This window comes from Limulus polyphemus, unplaced genomic scaffold, assembly GCF_000517525.1.
Source record: "Limulus polyphemus unplaced genomic scaffold, Limulus_polyphemus-2.1.2 Scaffold1486, whole genome shotgun sequence".
NCBI classification, from domain to species: Eukaryota; Metazoa; Arthropoda; class Merostomata; order Xiphosura; family Limulidae; genus Limulus; species Limulus polyphemus.
This window is the reverse complement of record NW_013667096.1, coordinates 107,869-130,816: the sequence shown is the minus strand read 5'-3', so window position 1 is coordinate 130,816 and position 22,948 is coordinate 107,869. Positions and strand designations below refer to the sequence as shown.

The 22,948-nt window shown below is 33.6% G+C and overlaps 1 protein-coding gene across 7 annotated transcripts in view; it reads left to right on the top strand.

The window, feature by feature from the left end:
- The window catches only part of LOC106463799 (pyruvate dehydrogenase phosphatase regulatory subunit, mitochondrial-like), a 130,438-nt gene that overhangs the window by 8,759 nt on the left and 98,731 nt on the right, over positions 1–22,948 (top strand). For 3 of the 7 annotated variants that reach the window (XM_013923865.2, XM_022391398.1, XM_013923866.2), the window contains exons 2-3: positions 3,858–3,934; positions 11,766–12,046. In XM_013923865.2, the coding sequence (XP_013779319.1) occupies positions 3,926–3,934; positions 11,766–12,046 (290 nt within the window). In that variant the 5' untranslated portion in view covers positions 3,858–3,925. Of the gene's footprint in view, positions 1–3,857; positions 3,935–9,417; positions 9,437–11,765; positions 12,047–19,419; positions 19,439–22,948 lie in introns of those variants that run through there. The other 4 variants (XM_022391401.1, XM_022391400.1, XM_022391399.1 and 1 more) reach the window with 3 other exon arrangements.

Genomic DNA, 22,948 nt, shown 5'->3' with positions numbered 1-22,948 from the left:
TTTATGTCTAATTATAAAAGTAACTAAAATGTAAAAATAGGGATCCTTTTAGGTTTATTAAGATTATATTAGGTAAAATAAATAATTATAATAAAAATGTTTCATGAGGCATGCATGTGAGCAGCTTGTGGGTAATGAAATTTGTTAGCGTAACATGAGCTGCACGTTCCCCGAGTGATTTACAATTTATAATGGTGCAGATGGTAGTTGTACATGGTTCAAAGGGTAATAAAACAATAAAATTTAATTATAAATAGATGTATACTGTTACGAACTTAGAGCTACTTAAGATAAACAAATGTAGTTTCATGTTACAATATGAAGTTATTTTAGAAAAAAAAAGGGTAATTTAGGTTTATTTAGATTTTTTTTTTGGTGGGTACGAGGTCTGTTGATTTGACCGATCCCATTTTGAGATAGGGTAGAGAAAATAACAGATAAACTATAAAGTTTTACTGAGAAAAAACGTTTGAAATGCATTTAGGAGGTTTTATGGATTATACAATGGAAATTTGAGATTTTTGAGATGAGGAAAAGTATTTTTAATTTTAACATGAAAATTACTTTGCACATGGACTATTCAAAACAAATACTCAATATATTCATGGATAAATCTTTATTTTATTTTATTGAAAATACTTCACTAAAAAATATGATTTTTTGTATGTGAAAGATTTATAATATTAACTAAAAGACTGTCAAATTTTGTGAAGATATACACACTATATTGAAAGTTAGAAGTATTAAATCTATAAAAACTTTAAATGAGTACAAAGAGGTCACGTGGTCAGTCAAATTGACTGAGCCTGTGTTGAGCGAGTTAATTTCAGTAAGTAAGTGCCTTTAATTGGCAATCATAACTTAACATCTGACACTCTCTCTTGCTCCAACCTTACACATCTTTTTTTCATCCAGATGTGACATTCCTTCATTTTCACATGTGAGATTTATCTGGCCTATTGCCTGCAGGGTCTGTCTTCTCCAATTGTGTATCGTTTGTCTTACCTCATTCATGTCATTTTTCAACTTTGCTTATCAGTGGAAATGGCAAATATTCTGACATTGGTCTATCTGCCACTCCCTTTTTCTGGATCATGTTACTGTGGTCCACCTTTCAGCCTTTTCACATAGTTGCTCAACTATAAATTGTTGATCTCCACCTTAGCTGTTTATTGAGTGGCGTTATCAGATAGTGTTATTGTCTGGTGTTTATTCTCCTGTCCTTTCCACTTTGTTCAAGTCCTTCCTTCTTCACTGACCCACTTGCCTGACTGGAACGTTAATGTGGTCTTAACACACACACGCCTTGTTCAAGCCATTAGCTTCTTGTTCTTTACACCATCTTTCTCTGGAGACATACTTCCTAATTCTTCTCAGCTGTAGTTTCCATTGTTCAGATGTATGTGCCATCAATGCTTCCCACACTATCTTTCATCATTCTTATTTACTCCTCTACCCAGACTGGACTTTTCTTCCCAAGACTTTGGCTGCTTGGGAAAGGGATAATGTTTTCTTTCCTATCTCCCTCCTTTCTAGCTTTCACCTCTGTGCTTGACAGTGGATCATCTCCTGTATCAAGTTCAGGCTGTGAGATGTTATTTGGCATGAATGTCTCCTTTTCGGAATTCCCTTTATCCTTTTGTTTCTGTCTTTGGGACCTTTCTCCTCCCAGGGTCCTATTGCTTTCTATCTTTACTAGATGAGTTTGCCAGCCTCTTCAGTTGGTGTATTCTTCCATGGGTACTGATTTTTTCAGACTTTTTCACATTTTGTTGCATCTGATTCATCGCCCATCTCACTCTCTTGCATTTCATTTTTGCCAATCCTTGGACAAGATCCTTTAGACTGGCATGTGGATGAATCTTCATGTTTGTCTCCCATTATCTTCAACATCTGGCTGTTTCATCTCCTGTGAAATTTTGACTCCATCTGGTCACTATTCTTCAATCTACATACATTATTTGAGAGTAGTAAGTAAATTTCATTTTACACCACCCTCCTCCTTCCTTTCTTCTTATAGGATCCTACTATGTAAATGATGTTGCCTCCCGGGGTATGCTTATTTCTAAAAATCTGCACTGGGCCAGGGATATTGGAAAGTGCTCAACCCATCCACCCTGGCTCTACCACTGCCCATTGTTGATATGGGGTGTTCCACAAGACCATTAGAGGTTCTTTGTGGCCTGATCCAAACCGTACAACGGGTTTTCATGGAAAAAGCTGTCACCAAACAAGTGACTGCCTGCTTTTTTGGATCTTGTTTGCCAGCTTTTAAATATAAGGTTTTGGAGTCATCTGTTGTACTGTGTCCAATAGGGATCCATGCACTTTTTCACATCTCCCACTGCAAATTTTCCTCCTCCTTTTTCAAGTGGTGCACAGAAAACCCGTGGAATGGTAGACTTTGGACAGTTCCTCACTGATTTTGTACAGCACAATACAGTGGGAAATAGGGCAGGGGTGACACTGTTTGCACAGTGCAGGTCACCCCTCAAATAGGTCCTCCTGCAGGGTGATTTGTTCATCACTCCTGTCTTAGTCTGTCCAGTTGAGGTGAGACACACACACACACAGTAAGATCTGATTGTGCCCAAACTACACTACTCTTCTTGGCTTGCTGACCATTTGTGTGCATATGCTCGGGTGGTTATGCAAAATTTCACTTGGGGCTCTTTTGCCTTTCTTCTTTTTCCTTCTGGGCAAAAAGTATACTTTGGTTAAGGTTAGATGCAGTCTCCCGTAGGTGTACTTTTATGGAACCCCTGCCATCTGGTATTGCCCTCCATGGACTTTTCCTTTGGTGCTTTCTGAAGGAAACTCATCTAGGTGTAATGTTTGCATTGACTCCTCCACTATATCACTGTGAAATTCTGGCTATTCTGTGTGAAAAGATGAGGTGTCTTCTTGGAAGTGAACATTTTCCTTACCTGAAAATGTATTTCTGATAGATAACTCCCTACACAACTTCCCTTTCCCACCCTTCAGTTGCTCTTTTTTTCCTGCCTTGTCTGGGAATGAAGTTAATTCAATTGCAATTGCTTAGAGGAGTTACCATGCAAGGATCTTGTGTTGCCCTCCTACTGGTGGAAGGCTATCGTCACATGATGATGTCATCATAAACTAGTGCAGTTGATGTCAAATGCATGATTTTTTAGGTGGAAGTTAATTCAAGGCTAGTGAGATTCATATCTCATAGGTGAATGCATGAAGGATCAAGCTGTTCTGTGTGAAGTGGTGAGTATTTATTGGAAATACATTTTCAGATAAGGAAAATGGCAACTCCAAGATCTTAAACAAAACTTTTTAGTTCGATGCTTTTATTAGTAGTTGTAACCATGGAATCTTAAACAAACAAAACATTCTCTCTTGGTGCTGTGGTCAGCAGTAGCAACTCCAAGAACTTAATTGAAAAATCTTAGCTTAGTGCTTGGGGCAACAGTATCAACTGTTAAGCATAACCATGAAGGCTAAATTACTTGTAAGATATTTTAATATGAATTGGACCTTTATTGTTTACACAGTTTCTTAGCTCATAAAACAAAGTACTTATTTCAATATCTTTGATATGAAACAACAGGTTGCTTTTATCATTCCTTTAAATCCTTCACAACTGCCATTAGATTGAGAATAAAACCATTGTTTTTTTTTTCATGATTTAAAATAGCTGTCATGCACAAGTGAATAATTCAGACTCAAAAATTTTGTCATTAATAACTGAATAGGATGTACACAATTTACAAACTAGGTAACAAAAGACTGTACTATTATATTATTGAAACTTCCAGTTTTCTATACAACTGCAACTTGAACCAAATTAATGAAAAAAACATTATAAGCTTTATAACCTTATCTTTCAGGTACTGGACACAAGAGTTTAGTTGCATTGTTTCAAGAGATCTCCAACAAGAAATAAGTGCATGGGTGCATGAGCACAGTAAGTTGTATTTTCACATGCTCTGTTTTACATATTCCCATTCCTACTCAGTATTTTGTTATACTAAGAGTTTTTTTTTCTAACCTCTAATTTCATAATCTATTGGAGAGCTTTAATATACGTCTCTCAGGCATAATTATAAAGTACAACTCTTTTTTCCTTTTTTTTTCTCTCCATTTACATGTGAAATATAGTTGCAAGTAATAATGAAAAAAGTTTGCAATACATAAGGATGATGCCAAAAAGTACAGAAACAAGGTAGGGATGAATACATAAAACTATAAAAATCCATACATAAGTAGCCAATACTTCCAAGAAAAACTTTTATCTACAACTAGTTATTGAATTCCTGTGATTTTCATGAATTCAGATTTGAATAAAAGCACTTAAACTGAATAATGCTATAAAGTCTTACAAAAGCTAATTCCTATAAGCTCCTAACATTGACTCTGTTCTTATTGAATTATGTTATGTAATCCACATAAACATCTGGCCTGTGTCATACATGTATACTGTAAATGTGCCATGAAGTAATATTATTTAGTATTGTTAGTTCATTTATGTATTCAGAATTCTGTACTTATTGAATTATTATAATGCCGATTTAGCAGTTAACAGTAGCTTTATTTTATATACACTTACTATATTTAAAAAAAAACAATCAAATGATAGGTTAATATTCTGTTAATGGGAAGATACTTAACAGAGTTGTTTGAAAAATTATCAGTGATTGTGTGTGTGTGTGTGTAGTATTTTTAGATCAAACTGATTTTTGGAAAGAGTGTTAGGTAGGTCCATTTTGTAACAAGAGGATTGACAGAATAAGTCGCGAAGTAATATTGAATTTAACTAAACAGACTGAGTTGAAGCTAAGGAATATATTGACTAGACACAATGTGTAATACAAAAAAAATATTTTTTAATGAACACAAAATTACAGTATATATATGTACTGGCATTGGACACTGTATGGTTGTCTTTTACTGGACTCATGAATTGGTCAACTGGCTTTCTTCACTCAAGATATCTTCTTGTTAAGTAACTCACTTGAGATCCCATGTATTATTGCTTAATGAGAGACATCAGATTTACTCATAGCAAGTAGTGCTACACATGACTGGTCATTCTTATTTAATATAGAGGAGATCTTATCCTCCAAATACCACCTGGCCTACCATCAAAGAATATTACATTCAACATTCCTACACAACATGCAGCACTACAGCAGTGATTCCCATGTTTTGAACAAGTGCATGATATTCCTGTGTATCATGTGTATATTATGCTTTGCATGTTCAAAAGTTACTAAATAGTATAGCATCAACAGGAAGGACTGTATAAACAATATATTCATAATGGAAAAAGCAGCAAACTGTTGTTTCCTAGAATTGACTAAATTCTCTCTATTTGTAAAAATCAATAATGAAACTAAAACAAGTTTATGTACAGCACTGATTGTTCTACATTGCACTAATGACATGATTTCAACTAGACTGAGATGGTTAGAAACAATATTTCAGAACTGATATGGATTACTTTTCCTGAAAATTGAGAATATAAGCTGTATATTATATTTTACAAAATCTGTATTAGCTGGCCAGAAACAGTATTACTGAACTGATATTTATTATTGTTCCTGAAAATTGAGAGTGTAAGCTTGGTATCAAATGCTAAACATGTTCACTAATCTTCTTGTGATCAGTAACATTGTTACATAACTGGTAGATATTTGTATGTGCCAGAAAAATCCATAGAAAGTAACTTCTGAGAAAATCATCCATTTTCTATAATTTATTTTAATTAAATTTTTATAATTTTATGCAAGAGTACAATATTAACTTCTAGTTCAAATAGATGAAGTTGTTAACCTACCAACTATAGAAAATAAGACTTATCAGCTAACAATAACTAATTTTGGTAAGTTACATGAAAAAACTATTTCATATGATTGTATATTCATTTTTTGTTGTTGTTGCTCTTTTATTACTAATATTAGCTAACAGTATTCCAAATTTTAAAACATACTTACCTCCGCTTACACTATAGTTATTATTTGACTGCTAGGGATTCCTTCTTTTGCCCATCTAAACATTGATCTGATTTTGTCTCGTTTGCTCCAGTCTTTTACACCTCACTTAATTGCCCTTGCTGATATCTGTCTCGTGATACTCTCCACCTACGTCAATGCACCCTCTATCCTGGTACTGTTTATATGCACTACATTTGGTTCAGTGGTGTTTCTCCGGGGGCTCTGAGAGCTGCATTTGTGGACGATCCTGGACGTTCTGGAGAGAATTTAGATTCTCTTTTCCTGGCACTCTCCTTTACTAGGTAAGGTTCTCATGACGTAAATTTGGACCAGACACCTCTGGTGCTCATTCTTCAGTTGGTCGATCAGGTGTGTGATGTTTTTGGTTTTTCCCCAGTTGCATTTTGAGTCTGCACCTTCTTTGTTGGCAGAAAGGTCTGAGGGCGAATTCTTAGTTGTTCTCCATGCTCTGACATTGCAGTTCATGCAAGGAGGTTTACTGTTCAGTTACATGAAGGGATAGCCATGCCTTGTCTGCCACATTTGTCAGAACAACATGCTTTAGCTTATCATTCCCACATAGATGCATATTTATACTCTCAAAGAATAGACCCACTTCTGAAAATGTGGGGTTCCAGAACAGTCTATAGTTAATCTGAATAGATCACAGCTTTCTATGATATTTATCATCCCTCCAAATTTTATTGGAAGCTCTAAGTGATCTCCACATCAATCGACTAGTTGAGACCATTGTTGGCATCTACCTTGGTACAGTTGTCAGCTTCTGCACTTTCTCTAGTCTCTTGGCTGGTATGTTGTTGGGTAGAGATGCATTGTTGTAGGACATTCTTCTACCTGCTGCCGCCATCCATGAATTATGTGTGGCCACTTTTCTTTGATCCTTGATTATTGTGGGTATTCCAGAGTCTTTGGAATCATGGATTGAGGTCATGGATCCATGGGTGCTATAAGTTCTTGCATCAGGATAGGTCATTCAGGTCACATTTATACCACCATTATCCCCCCAAACCTATAGTATTTCCACCTCCCACAGATCCTCAGATTTCAGAATTTCATTACAGGGCTATTAGAGATTTGTTGGTCAAGGGGGCAGAGTCAACCCAGTTCTTCCAGGGTTTTATTCTCATCTGTTTGTTGTGCGCAAGAAGACATGAGATTGGTGTCCAGTCATTGATCTTTCTCGTCTATACCAATTCTTGGATCCTCCAGGATTCACGATGGAGTCATTTCTCTCTCTATGTTGGCATTTTTTGCCAGGACTGTAGATGACCAAGTCTGATGTTGCCGATGCCTATCTACACATTCCCATAGCAGAGTTGTCCCACCACTATCTGCATTTTGTGCACAAGGATTAGCTGCTGCTGTTCCAGGCTCTGCTTTTTGTATAAGCATCAGCTATATGGACAACTGGTTTCAGCTAGCACCATCTCTTCAGTTGGTGGAACATCACACCCAGATTCTCCTTTCAGAAGTCACCAAGGTAGGTTTTATTATTAGAGCTGAGAAATCTATTCTCACTCCAACACAATATATTTTCCATCTGGGTGTCTTTTTCAACACTTACCTCAGTTGGGCTCAGCCACCTCCCATCTGGCTCCATGCTATGGAACAGGCAGTCAAACTCTTACTCACAGCTCCTTCTTCCACTGGATGGATAGTTATTTCTCTTTTGGGGATGTGGCCATCACTTGAATCCCTCATTCCTTTGGGATGAGCACACATGAGATCTCTTCATTGGATCTCCTTTATTAGGCTCACTCCCATCATATAAGCAAACTAGCGTGCCATGTTCCGGGAGTGATGAATTTGATAGCAGATCATTTGTATTTTGCCCAACCGAATGGGTGCTACATCACAAGGTTTTGCTCTCAGTTTGGGACACCGATGATCTCTGCGTTTGCCACTCATTGGAACACTCTACTACCAGCATTTTGGTCTCTACTACCTCACCCTTGGGCATTAGCGATAGATGCATTCAGTCAGGACAAGACAGGATTGCACCTCTATGTCTTCCCACCGATTCTTCTGTTACCGAGAGTTCTAGCTATGGTTCATTCAACCCCTTGTTGTGTTCTGTTAGTAGCATTTGATTGTCCAGCTCAATCCTGGTTTCCACTTCTTTGATACCTTCAAGAGTGCCTACCTCTTTCACTACTTCTTTAGCCATCTCTGTTGAGGCACCTATGATCTGACATTGTACACCCAGCTATCCTGAAGCTCAAGCTTTGTGCATGGAGGTTATGTGGTTTTTCACATGGGTTTAACTTCTAAGATTGCCATGTATCTGTCTCAGTCTCTGCATAGTCCAACAACGGAAGTAGCACACATATCAACAATGGTGTCTCACGAGGAGGTTGAACCCAGATGTGCCAACCACAGCTCATTTTTTGACTGTCTCTTTGACAAGGGTTTAGCATCTTCTACAATCCCTTATATAAGACAGTTCATTACATTGTTCATGGAAGAGGATCCATTGTCTCCTCATAATTCTGAATGCAGAGTGGTCCCATTTTGGATCCTTGGATGAGCATAGTTTGTTCCACATCCTCCTCAATAATTCCAAAGACAAGTGGAATTTACCTTATGTACACAGTTGGAGAGTAATGATGTGTGTTCCTAATTCTAGACTGGAAGAGTTCTATTTTCTCAGGTTGAGTATGGCATACAGGATCCCGTCATCCCGAGTTTGGGGTGTTGCCTTCTGGACCTCTTCAGGTTGAGGAGAAGGTTTGTATACTTTGGTGTTGTTTACCTTCTTGTCATGATTCCGGTGGCTTGGAATGCATACTCTATGACTACAGGTTGAAATCCACTCACTAGTGTGTGTGTATATATATATATATATATATATGTGTGTGTGTGTGTAAATATATATGTATTGTGTTTGTGGTCAAAATGTTTTAGCCACCAATGTTGGATATAGGGACCATGGCCCTATAATTCCAACCCAGAGTAGTGGAACCTCAGTTGTATTGTTGGTGCATGGCCTATAGTGATGATAACTCATGCAAAATTCCACCCACATTACAGGAATTATATTCCAGGTGAAGAGCATACCTGTTCTGGATGTAGTGCGGTTACACCACTGTATGTATAATGCCCTCACTGGCCCCTCCATGTTATGAATGTAGGATTCTAGATGTAGTTTGAGGGGAGGTATGTATGTTTTAGAAGTTAAAATTTTCTTAAATCGAAAATATATTTCCAATAATACTTGCCTATTCTTACACTTTCTTGCCCTTCTTCCCCGTTAAGAGCCAGTGTTAGAGACTCCAGATTGAGTCAGTCTTGAGAAAGTGATAATATTATCTGAATGAGATGCACTGACATAGGTGTCACGAGACAGATATTGCTAAGGGCAGTTATATGGAGTATAAAAGACTGGACTAAGTGAGAAAAAAAAGACCAATGATGCTTAGTTGGGCAAAGTAATAGCTGTAATGTGAAAGGAGGTAAGTATTATTGGAAATACATTTTTGTGATAAATTGTGTAGGTTAATTGTCAATTATTTTTTAGCAGATGCCCAGCTATAGAGAAATTGAATATGGTTTTGTTTTTAGTTTGTTCACATACATTGTAAGCCTAATCCTTTTTTTTTTTAATTGGAGTGTTTAGAATTTGCAATTGACCTAAAATCATATTAAAGTTGTAACAATTTGTAACTGTGTTTTATTTCCTAGAAATTCTATATCATTCCTTGTGTGTCTCACTTGAAAGCTTCAACTACAAGTAAGGGAGGTGTTAACTATAATTTGTTATACAGAAATTATAGCATACTGATTCCCAATAGTTATGTCTATCAGTTAAAAACAAAGAGATTGCAGTTTTTGGAATTGTTTGTTTTATCATATTTTTCTTAAAATGTATGTGCCCCTTAGATAATATGAATTGATCTACCATATTGGCCTAATTATAAGGCGATATTTTTTTATTAATAATTACGCTGTAAAATTCATAGCTGCCTTATAATTGCAGTTGACCACAGGCCCCTTCCCCCTATTCTAGCCTGTTCCATTTCTGAATGTCCAGATAGTATCCATATATGCGTGAATGCCAGATGTTCGCTCAAGGTCATCATTAATTTTTGCAGCTAATCTACCTGCAGGCTGTTCATTTATAGTATTGATTTTGCTGGTACATTATTGTTTTGACTGTGTTCATTTTAAATTTTATATTAATTTTTGTCTGTGAGTTTCGTTTTATTGATCGACTCTTTGCAAGAATGAGTGACCACATTAAAGGACAGTGAACAAGAAAGTGTCAAATTAACGAAGTATTTCGACAGAGTTATAATGCAAGTCTTAAAATTATGGTAGTGTGTGAGGCAGAAAAAATTAACAATTGTACCACTGCTAGAAAATTAGGTGTTACTGAAAATAATGGGAGGCATTGGCAGAAACAAAAGACTGAACTCCTTACTGCACATTCTACAAGAAAGACATTTCACGGACCTAAGAAAAGGACATTATGAAGAACTTGACAAATGTGTTGTTCAGCATATTAATAGGATGCAAGACAAAGGATTTCCAATAACAAGAGAAGTTATCCAGTTTAAAGGCAAAGAAATTGCAAAACATTTAAACATATCAGAAACAGAATTGGTGTAAGAAGATGATGAAACGAAATGGGCTAGCTCTGAGGTGATGTACAAGTTTTGCACAAAAGCTACCTCAAGACTACAATGAAAAACTTATTTCTTTTCAGCTCCATGTTATAGGCTTAAGGAAAAAGCGCTGGTATCCACTTAGTTGCATGGGTAATGCAGATCAAACACCTGTGTTCTTTGACATACCTGCAAATGTTACAGTTCACAATAAGGGAGAAAAACAATATCAGTAAAAACAACCAGAAATGAGAAATCTTGGGTGACCGTTTTGGCAGATGGCATAAAACCTTCCCCATGTGTTATTTTGAAGAGAAAAACAATGCCTAAAGAAAACTTACCTTCAGGAGTAAGAGTATGAGTACAAGAAAAAGGTTAGATTGAGGAAAGACTTGTTTTGCATTGGCTTAAAGTTATTTGGGGAAGAAACCCAGGAATGCCATCAAAAGAGAGATTGATGCTTGTGCTTGATGCATTTAGGGAACACCTAACTGAAAATGTCAAAAAAGAATTCCACAAATTAAACATAGATTTGGTTGTCATCCCTGTAGGTGTGACCTCCCAGTTGCAAGTTTTAGTTGTTGTGGTCAATAAGCCTTTTAAAGACAGTTTAAGAAAGAAATACTCAGATTGGCTTCTAAATAGTGACCTCATTCTTACTCCCACAGGTAAGATAAGAAAACCATCAGTCAGCATCTTGAGTAGTTGGGTGCTTTATGCTTGGGAGTTTATCCACAGAGAATATTGTTCATGGATTCAAGAAATGCTGCATTTCAAAAAAAAAAACACAGGAAGTAGCTCAAGTGAAGAAGAAAGTGAAGATGATGCTAGCACTGACATTGAATGGACATTAAAATTCTATTTACCTTAAATATCTTCTAAAATACTTCTAATATTTTGATATTTGTTTGAATTTACTGTGGAATAAATCAATTGCATATTTTTTATTAAAATGTTATGACACTCAATTTTTTTTCTTTCCTATGGTTTATGAAAATATGGCTGCCTTGTATTTGAAATAACCTTATAATTGGGCCAATACAGTATTTTACTTTTCTGAAAATAAAAAAAAAGGAAAATGATTCTTTAGAAATGTAAAATTTCTCTTTAGTTCTAGCCAGTCATTTTTGAACTTGTAATTTGTTGACCTGTTACAATTAAGTATATTTTTCTAAAGGCTATGGTTACCAGATTTCTTTCTAAAGTTTGGGAATGCCCATATATTGGAAGAACACCTAACAATTCCATTCTGAGGCCATATTCTCATACGCGTGTACTCTCAAGAACATTTGATATTGCCTCAGAGCCAATTGGAATCCTTCATGACTGGTTCACATCTGAAATTCCTAAACAGACCAGAGTGGTCATATGTGGTGGTGGTGTTGTTGGTTGTTCCGTAGCATATCATTTAGCAGTTCATCATAACTGGAAAGATGTTGTTCTGTTGGAACAAGGACGGTGAGTATGAAAAATTCTTTTATAAACTGTCAGTGTTTTAAAGTGGTAGTTCATATGATTTAAAGTGTTATTTGATGGGTGAAAATATGTATGTGTAGTGCTTCATTCAAATGGAAAAAGAATATTATATATTCACCTGCTAATCTTATAAAAGCTTATTTAATTAAATATTCCATTTCTCTTTTTGTGTACTGTTTGCGAGCCCTAAAATTATGAGTTATGATGCTAGTTCTTTGATTATTAATCTTTTTTATTTGTAATAATACGTAGTTGAGAATGCATTTTTAGGTTAACTTATTACAGAACATAGCTCCAGAATGAGTTGGGGTGTTTTCAGAACCCATTGCTGATTAAAATACTCTGCAGTGAGTTTTCTTCTTCTTTGGAAAATAATGGAGGCATCTATCTTAAAAATGTTATTTTTTCATTATACATTGTTCAACAGTGTGAATATCCTTCCTTGGAAGAGGCTGTGACATATTTATACAACCATAATTCCACTCATAGCAGGATTTCATTGCTAAGTGGGCCAGGAATTCATTGTGAATAAATCATATAGATGCTTTCTATGTACATTACCACATTATACCAATAGAGTAGTAAATTCACCAACTTACAAGCATAATGAAAATTTTGATTATGCATATAAATTGTTGGTTAATATACTAGTATATAGATGCTAAACATGTTACTTGTAAAGATGCGTATTGCATAGTGCCAGACTACTTTGATGAGATTGATAGACAGTGAAAGCAATGCAAGTAGGTTACTATTTTTTCTTTTTTGTTTTTACTCTAATGGCAAAACACAGTACAGCATGGTACCAAATGGTTGTGATGATACACAGATAGCAGAGGAAAAAATTCAGTTAAATCAAATTTGAAAAGTATGTTTGGAAATGTTAAAGTAACACATTTTATCAATGTCAAATTGTTTTAGGCAATTTAATACATGGTTACACTCATCTTAAACTTCTTGAGGCTTCAGTGTAAGTAGATAACACAAATGTTTTATTTGAAATATTGTTGTGTTCATAATTATGAAAGGGGAGAATATACTGCTGTTAGTTGAAGCTGCCAACTAGAGGCTGACAGTTCACTATAGTAGTTTTGTACTTATAGTACAGAGTATTAGAAACCAAGTAAAATCAGCTTTGATAAAGTGTATTTCTGTTGGTAATGTTAAAGCATCACATGCTGCCATTCCATGTTACTTTAGGCTATTTAATACACTGTTATACTTATATTTTCTGGAGTACTCTGCTTACAGTTTTGATATAGTAAATCTGTATTTCATTAATTTTCTTGGATTGAAATCAAGCTTAATAGTGAGTTTGGCAGCATAGTTACCAAGCTCTCTTTTTACTTAACTCTTTCCAGATGTGTCACGGGTGAAAGGCCATGTCATCGCGTTTATTGACTCGCATTCAAAATTTTATTGAACTACTATTTTATGAACTTATGTCAATAACTTTGTATCAAACTGTAGATTATAATTCAGATTTTAGTATTATACCTTACTCAGTTTCTTAATTTAAAAGTAAATATTACAAAAACACAGTTAAACACTGATTTTTGTGTGTCTCTTGGTATGTTGAATGCAGCACTGTTTGTGATGTCAAAAATACTAAGTCTGTAGTTTCTTATGAATTAGGAACTTAAATTACTGATACTGACAAGCTAGAATATAAAATATGAGCCTCTTATCTTTTCTATTTGCTAAGATATTGCTCATGTAATAAACACAGTGTCACCTCGTTCACTTGTTTCCATTTTGGGAAACACTCCCTTATATACACTTAATTCTATATATGACATGAATAACCAATCAGAATCTCAGAATGTTCCCCTAGTGGCATTCTCAGCCATTTTAATGTGTTTGGACACCATCTCTTTCTTTCCGACCAAGATTTCAAGAAGGTAGGTTGTGTCTTTAATCTGCTCAAAATTACATATATTTTTTTAGACTAAAATACAGTGTAGCTACTAAGCTTGATAAATTATAGTTGAATTCTTTGGTATTGATATAGTAATTTATGATTTTTTAGTTATTCAATTTTGTTCCATATCCTCCACGTGCAAAATTTTAAAAGGCTTGGCAATCTACATCAAGCAGCAATCGAGTACAAAGGTCGTAACTAGAAGAAATAATTTTTTGCTTTACTTTTTTATTTACTGTTCTATGTTTTAAAAAATAAGTTTAAAAACTTATTTCTAATTAGCAATAATCTATAAACATATATAATGTATGATAATTGAAATGTGACTATTTTATGAAATAATAATCTACTAAAATACAGCCAAGACAGGTCACTTTGTAAAGACTAAAGGTCAGTTTTATACTATTGGATACGGTAATATGAGTGCACGTGTGCCACGTCACTGTAACTTCTGTACCTGTGCTGAAAGAGTTAGATATAAATGCTTTTGGTGTTTCTCACTGCAAAAATAGCTTAAATAGCTTATTTTGTTGTAAAATGAAATGAGTTTCCCTGTGTTACTGTTATGCTAAATCTTTGCTTATATAATACATAAAAATAGAACTAGTGCTGGTATCTAATGAAGACATTGTTTAAGTAATTTTTTAACTTAATTGTTAGAAGCTTCATAAATCAAAAGCAATTTGTAGGATGAGTAATTTGTAGTTAACTCTGAGCATGTTACAACTTTTTTACTTATAAGTGTATATTAATAAGCTTGGCATCAAAATGTAGTTTACAATAGAAGTTTTAAATATATTCTCTATTTTCACTTCTATGTATCATGTAAAATTTGTTCACTTGGAGTTGCCATTTTATCTTTACTTTCTATTCCATATTTTCTGAATTCCCAAGTGATTACACACATATATTTTAGACATTTCCAAGTTAATATATAAATTTATTACCTCAATGCATCATGCTTTACTGAAATACAAACTAGAAAGTCAAATCTACATACCATGCCCATCCTAGGACATCTCGTTTTTCAAAAATGTCAGTAGTTCTGTAGGACATTTGCTATTGAATTACTTCTAATCAATAGAAACAGAAGGTTCCAATTTACTGAATGAGATGAGGTCAGTAACCATTAGGTTGACTAGTTTTGAAGGTTTTGGCATTCTTCTCTTTGTCTCCCAGTGTTGGAACTCTGCTTGACCAACATGTTAATTATTTAAATGATTTTTAGCTTAATTAAAAATCCAGATGAATTTTATTAGTTTTAGGACATTGGATTTTATATCATTTGCAATATTTCATATTCTGAATTGCAGATTTGATGTAAAAAAAAATTTCTGAGACCTCGCTATCTTCAATGAACATTAGGATTTGTGTTTGACGTAGGCTTCTATCACATAAGTATTTAATTTATTGTGTTTACATATGTTTTATTACTTAGTTTAGAAAATTTTAAATCAAATTAAGTAAACTAATTACTCATATTACACGCACTTACCTTGAACATTGCTATATAATTCAATGAACACGTGCCTGTAACTTACAATGAACAGTCATTCTAGAGAGAAAAAAATATCTTAGATTTATTTCATATCTTTTGTTATGAATTGGTTAAGATGTTGGTCAAATTGACTGAGATCAATAGAGTTAGTGTTAGGGTAGAGAAAATAACAGATAAAAATATAAAGTTTTATTGGAAGAAAAAATCTGAGAACAATAAAAAAAGAAAAAAATATTCTTAACATGAAAATCACCTTACACTTGAACTGAGTCAGTAAAAGCTTCATAAGTTCTTAGACAAATCCTTCATAGAAATGCTTTATTAAAATATCTTATTTTTTTGTGTACAACAGCTTGTGATGTTTAGAAGCTTGCCAAATTTCATGAAGAATCACTTACTACATTAAAAGTTATAGTATGTATTGTTTCGTGGTTACATGGAAAATTAAGCATGTTTGTTTGTTCTACATGTCACCAGCAGGTATTTAGTTGTGATTTTTTTTATTCATCCTTCTACAGTGCTAAATGTTTATCCCAACAAACATCCTCTCTTATAAAAATTAATCATGTATATTTAACTTTATACTGTTAAGTATCTGTTCTTCACACTTATTTTTCTGGAAGCACCATCTACAGCCAGTTAGAGATATGATTGAACTGGGTAGTGATGATCAACAGTATTATTCTGATGGCATTATCAAAATTTGTAATGTACAAAGCCTCCCTTATAAGCAAGGTACAACTCCATCTCAGGTTCCAATTATTAACCCTTTCGTCCTGGCTACACTTTACTGCGCATGACACAAAGTTTTAGTGTCTTACATTCAAAATTCTATTAAACTACTTTTTGTTTATGTATACCAATTAGAATAACATAAAATCTTAGCTAGTAATCGATATTTTAATAGTATACAAGTTTTAAGTTCTTAACTCTACAAGAAAATATATAAAAAAATCCTGAAATTCCACTAGTGCAACACACGTGAAACATTTTGTCTTAGCATGTCATCATCCCTATTTTATCCATCACCCCTTGAAAATGTTGGAAATTAAACGTAAAATACACTCTATAAAACCATTATTGCTGAAACAGACCATACTTTTTATAAACTTCAATTTTGTTTGGTTGCAGAGCTATTCAATAGAAAATCAGACCCCTCCTGCCACACCCACATCCTCTCTTTCACAATTCGTTCATAGTTCTCTCGTACGTTTCATTATACATTACCTATAACCAACAGAAAGTCAAGATTTTAATCTATCAAATGACACATTGTATAACGTTGTATTCTGAACAGAATATTGTTAATTCATTAAGATTCATAAGATTCATTCCCGTGGGAAAGTTAACGACTAGCTTAGAAGAATTTGTAATGGCTCTTGTCGCTTTGTTAGAAAGCCAAGAAAATTTTGAGAGGTAAGTGAATTTGTCTACTTTTTGCATGTTATTAGTCTATATTCTTTGGTGTATTTATTTAATTAAATAGAAATTGTTTACTGCTTTATAGAATCACTAAAAAAAATCAGACCTAATTGTCCTAGCAATCGAGGGCAAGAAAAAAGAATATTGTGTAAGTACTTTATTTCTTGTTTTTCATATTTATTCTTTATTTATATTTGTAAAAGTAACTAAAATTAAAAGTACGGGTCTTTTTAAGTTATTTAAGACTAGATTAGGTAAAATAAGTAATAATAATATAATTAAAATGGTTTACGAGGCATGCACGCAAGCAGCTCATGGATAATGTAATTCAATAACAAAATGTGAGCTGCACGTTCCCCAAGTGATTTACAACTTTTATGGCAGGAATAGCAGTTAGAAGGGCAATAAAACATTAAAATTTAATTATAAATAGGTGTATAATGTTACGAACTTAGAGCTACTTAGGATAAACGAATGTGGTTTCATGTTACAATTTGAAGTCATTATAGAAAGAAAAGAAGGTTAATTTAGGTTTATTTTGATTATTCTTATTTTTTTTTGGTGCTTACGAGGTTGGTCGAATTAACCAATACCATTTTGAGATAGGGTAGAGAAAATAACATAAAAAGTATAAGGATTTAGTGAAAAAAAAGTTTGAAATGCATTTAGGAGGTTTTAGGGATTACACAAAGGAAATTTGAGATTTTTAGATGACAAAAAGTATTTTTAATTTTGACATGAAAATCACTTTGCACCCAGACTAGTTAAACAAAAAAAAGAATCAATATTTTCACGGCCAAATTTAAGTAAAAATACTTCATTAAAAAATCTGATTTTTTGTGTGCAAAAGGCTTCTAATGTTTACTATAAGTCTACAAATTTTTATAAAGATACACTTAAAATATTAAAAGTTATTAGTATGTAAACTATAACGTGGTTATGGTTACAAAGGTCGGGCCCATGGACCGAGCCTGTGTCAAAATAGTTAATGACACAACTGCTCATGTCTAAACAATGTTTTTATTCCACATGAATAACAATTAACCTATTCATAGGAATAATTACACATTCAGTATCACTTGAGCTGATTTATGCAGCAAATATTTACTGCTTTTGTCTTCTTTTTCAATATCACTTGTTACAGAAAAAGCTTTTTTTATACATTTTCTTACTTTAATGCTCAGCTTATTTCATTTCCTAAATGTACTACATTAAGTATTATTTATTATTTTTTTTAATTTGATACTCATTTCTTTCATTTTCAGAAAAATGTTCATATCGTAGAAAATTTTACTTGAACTTGTATATTATGGTCAGTTTTCAACTCTAGTTATTATAGATCAACTAATATAAGTTTGTAAGCCCTGAATCCATTATTTTCCAGGTAATATAATCTTGTCAGACAACCTAGTCATTCATATCCAAATGTATGCTCCAAAATCTGTTCTTAGCCTTTTCCCGACAATCTGATTCATTTGAATTATAGCATTTTTTTCAGAATGTCCCACTCTTGTAATGTCTGTCCAATATGTGATATGGTTCTGCTTTCATTCGAAGTTACAGGCCCCTTGTTTATCCATTTTATATTTTAAAAAATTATTTAAGTTTTTCCAGTGCAAACATTGAAAACAAGACCCTCCCAAATTAGGTAATAGAAAGTCAGCCACACAGTCAGTTCTTCTTTTTCTGATTATGATTGTATTCATATCTTTCCTGATAATTCTTTATTTTTCATTTTGGATGAAGATTTGTCATTTTCAATGGAGGCAAAAATTCTATTCAACTAATTTTAACTTTTTTTTGTAAATAATTATATATCCTCATCTATTGGTTAAACAATTGGTTACGATATCAGTAACATCCATATAAGTTAATTTTTCTATTTTCTCGTTGGCAACTTCCAAGTTATCAATGTTGTAAACTTTTGTTGGAAGTAAAGGAACAGTATATGTTTTTTACCATAAATTGTCATTTTCTCATTCTAAATTGTTTCTAAATCTTGTATGTATTGTTTACATTTCCTGATTGTTAATCCTGATCCTAACACACTAGTAAACTCTTCTTTCTGTAATTGCTCAACTATTTCTGCATATAGCCCGGCATGGCCAGGTGGTTAGGGTGCTTGTCTTGCAATCTGAGGGTCATGGGTTTGAATTCTCATCACACCAAACTTGTTCACCTTTTCAGCCATGGGAGCGTTATAATGTGATGGTCAATCCCATTGTTCATTTGTAAAAGAGTAGCCCAAGAGTTGGCGGCGGGTGGTGATGACTAGCTGCTTTCCCTCTAGTCTTACGCTGCTAAATTAGAGACGGCTAGCGCAGATAGCCCTCGTGTAACTTTGTGCGAAATTCAAAACAAACATTTTCTCTCTCTAGGCAGTTTTGACCTAACTAAATACAAGTTTTGTCTCTAATTTTTTTATTTCTTACAATCATTTTTTCTAGCTTTGGACAAGCTACTGAAACTGTCAATTCATCAATGATATTAAACTACCATAAATTGGGGTCTTTGTTCTTGAAAAATAAAATTGGTGAGATATCATTTGTTTTTTGCATAATTGTGATAGTTTACTCTTAAGTCCTGCAAATTCAACATAATTACATGTTAATATGAAACTGAAAATATTCTGGTATTAGACGTGCAATTTTTTAAGTAATTCGTTGTCATCTCAATGTAACTAATGTTTGTTACTTGATAATACTAGGTAGGATTTCTTTGCCTGGGTTACTGTTGCTAGTAGATTTATCATTCATATTGGTAATGATGCTACAATAAAATAAACAATCTATTGGCCATTTTCAAGGAAATTTCAATGAACATTTATAAAATTCCTCTTACTGTGATAATTTTAACACCTGCCCAAGTATAATGCATAAATATTGGTTAACTGTGTGTTGGCTCTTTCCAATGGCAAGGTATGTTGGCTCACTCATGTTTCTTGTTGTCATCATGAGTTTAAAGGAAACTGAAGAAAGTAATCCTGCTAATGTTAATTTAAATTTTACTATTTGTTCATCCAAGAGATATGCTTTTACTATAATCCATTTATCCCATGATAGAATAAAAATGTCGTCCTTTATGATTACCAGTTCTGCTTCATTAATAGTAAGTTGAATTGTCATGTGATTTTCTAATTGTTCAATCAGCATCATCAGTAGCATTTCCATTTTTAATCTGTTACTGAAATTAGAAATTTCTGTTCTTTAAATATTAATTTTGTAAATATACTTTAAATTTTTGGTTGTGTAATCTCACATTTTATTGGCTGTGTGAAGTAATTCTCTAGTGTTTACTCCAACTGTACTTTCTCCTATTTTATTTACTTCATCCCGAGTTTGAGGTAAAACAACTCTCATAGTTGGTGTGGGTTGTACTCATGGTTATTTTTCTACAAGGCCTTTTGATCTTGTGTGATAGATATGTTGTGGTGGTGGTTGTATTTGTTTGCATGGGTGTCTCACCATTAGCTGGCTCTGTACTAAACTCTGAACATGTGCCACTCTTGAAGCCCTGTTTTTTTCTTATATATGAACTATAGCACTGCCATCTGATATAAGATCTATTACCTGTTTTTTTACTATTTTTATTGTTTGTTTCTATGTGGACCTTACTTTTAGAATTGTCATTTAATAGAGCTTTGTTTGTTTCATTACTTTTGTTTTGATGTTTTTCCTGTTTTTTTTTTCCTGATGTGCTGGGATGTTTGCAATGCAATTATGAGAGAGTATTGCTATGTCTTTCTCTCCTCATTTATCAGAACAACATGGTCCATTTTTACTGGTTCTTTTAATATCTCCTTATTTTTGTTAAGCTTTTTTTTGTCTTAGAGAATTGAGGAAAACAAAGACAGTTGTATGTTTCACAAATATTTATTTAATTATGATTATGGTTTCACCAGTAAAAGCATCATCAATTCTATAATTATGGAGTTTCATAAAGTACTTATGGTTTCAAGCATTTAGTCTGTATACTCTGACTTCTATAACTCTGTTGTTTACTTAAGGTATAGAATTACCTAAGGATTGCTATTCATTAATTTTATTACCCTTGTTACCCTTCTTCTTAGTTTCAACTTTCTGTAGTCTATTATTTCTTCTCTACTGTTGATTCTCTTTACCTAGATTTCTTATTCTTTCTTAAAGCTAATATTTTCTTCCTTGCTTGTTACTGTTACCCTCTCTCCTTTATTAGCATATTTTTGTAAAGAACTAATTTAGCATCCTACCATTATTTTCTAACTTTGAGATGTGCACCATACAACTGTTTTGGTTCCTCTACTATATGCAGGTCACACGAGTCTGATTCTGTGCCATTGGATAGCATTATCTTTGTCCCTCTGTGCCCAATTTATTATGTGTTATTAAGACTTCTGTATCATTATATCTTAAAAACTTGCACTAATATTCCATCAGCTTCTAGATCTATTTATCACACAGAGAGAAAGGGTGTTCTATAGTTAGGTCACCTATTTGTACCTGTACCTAATATTTTCCTACTATTTTGACAGCATGACCCACCATGGAAGTTTAAAAGCTATTAGAGGCTTGCCACCAAGCATTATCTAATAAGTTTGGATAATGTTTTAGTAAATCATGCTCAACAATAAAGATTTTGCCCCAGTGTCAACTACTAAATCACAGTCTATTCCTTTAATTCTTAATCTAACTTTAGGTGGAATATGACTGACACCAAGTTTTTTTGTGATGTTTTGTGTTTACTGCCTAGATGACTTTCTACCTGTAACCCTGAAGGATGCTATGTTTTTAGAAATTGTCTTAACCATATATTAGATCTTATTTTGTGAGTTCCATGTCTCCTTACACTTCTGACAGTTCATATGTATGCTTTTGATAATAATTTTAGGACTGCAATATGCTTTAATATTCCACAGCTGTAATGTTGTTGTTGTTTTTTGTTTTTCTCTTTCAGCAAACAGCTTTTAGTGTACCTTTGGGAAGTTCTCTGTAATATGCAGTATCAGGATAATCATTAGCAAAAATGACTATGCTTTAAGAAATTGAAGAGCTTTAGATGATTGATCATTTATACCTAGTTAATTTTTTGAGTCTGACTAGTTTGATATCCTAGCTGCTTTGTCTGTTTCATCGAAGAAACATTATGCTTTTGTTAATTTTAGCATGAAATTGTGGGACATTACTGGTTAGCCCTGTTTATGTACTTTGTCTAACAGATGTGACTATATGCATGGGTGAAAGTGATGGCAATATTTTATTACGGGGTTTCATGTTTTCTTCTAATTCAGTTTTAATATATTCACCTCCCATAACCATTTCTAAGCTCAATAAACATACTCTTATTTATACCTTATATCTATTTGACTAGTACATAGTTTACTTACAGCTATATCTGTATTTACTCTTATTCATTCTTTCACAAACCTAAAGTTGGAGAACACTTTTTCTTTAGGATACTGGTTTTACCCTGCCAGGATAGTATTTTGAGGTATGAAAAGAGTTGATGTTCCAATTTTTGCTGGTTGATTCTAACTGTTTATCTCCAACAACAACAAAAAAAAAACAACTGTAGAAATTAATGATGTACATTTAATTTTATACTATTAATTTCCTGCTCTTCACAGTTGATTTTTCTGGGAACTGAGAGACATAGTGGCAGTTGGTAGTGACAGTCAGTGCCTTTATTCTGATGATATAAACAATATAGTCATTATTGCATGTGAATAACAATTTAACCCATTCATAAATATAGTCAGCTGGTTTGATTTTGCTTGTCTTAGTCACACATGGTTACCTAAATGTCCAAACACTCTCTCTCTCTCTCTCTCTATCTCTCTGGTGTACAAGGTGACAGTATTCCAGTGCCCTTTTTAATCTTTTTGCCCTGGGTATCCTTTACTTCGCATGACAAAAAGTTTTAGTGTCTTACATTCAAAATGTTATTAAACTACTTACCAATTAGTATAGCATAAAATCATTTTTAATAATCCATATTTTAATATTACATAAGTTCTAAGTTCATAATTCTACAAGGTAATATTAACAAAAATACTGAATTTGCCATA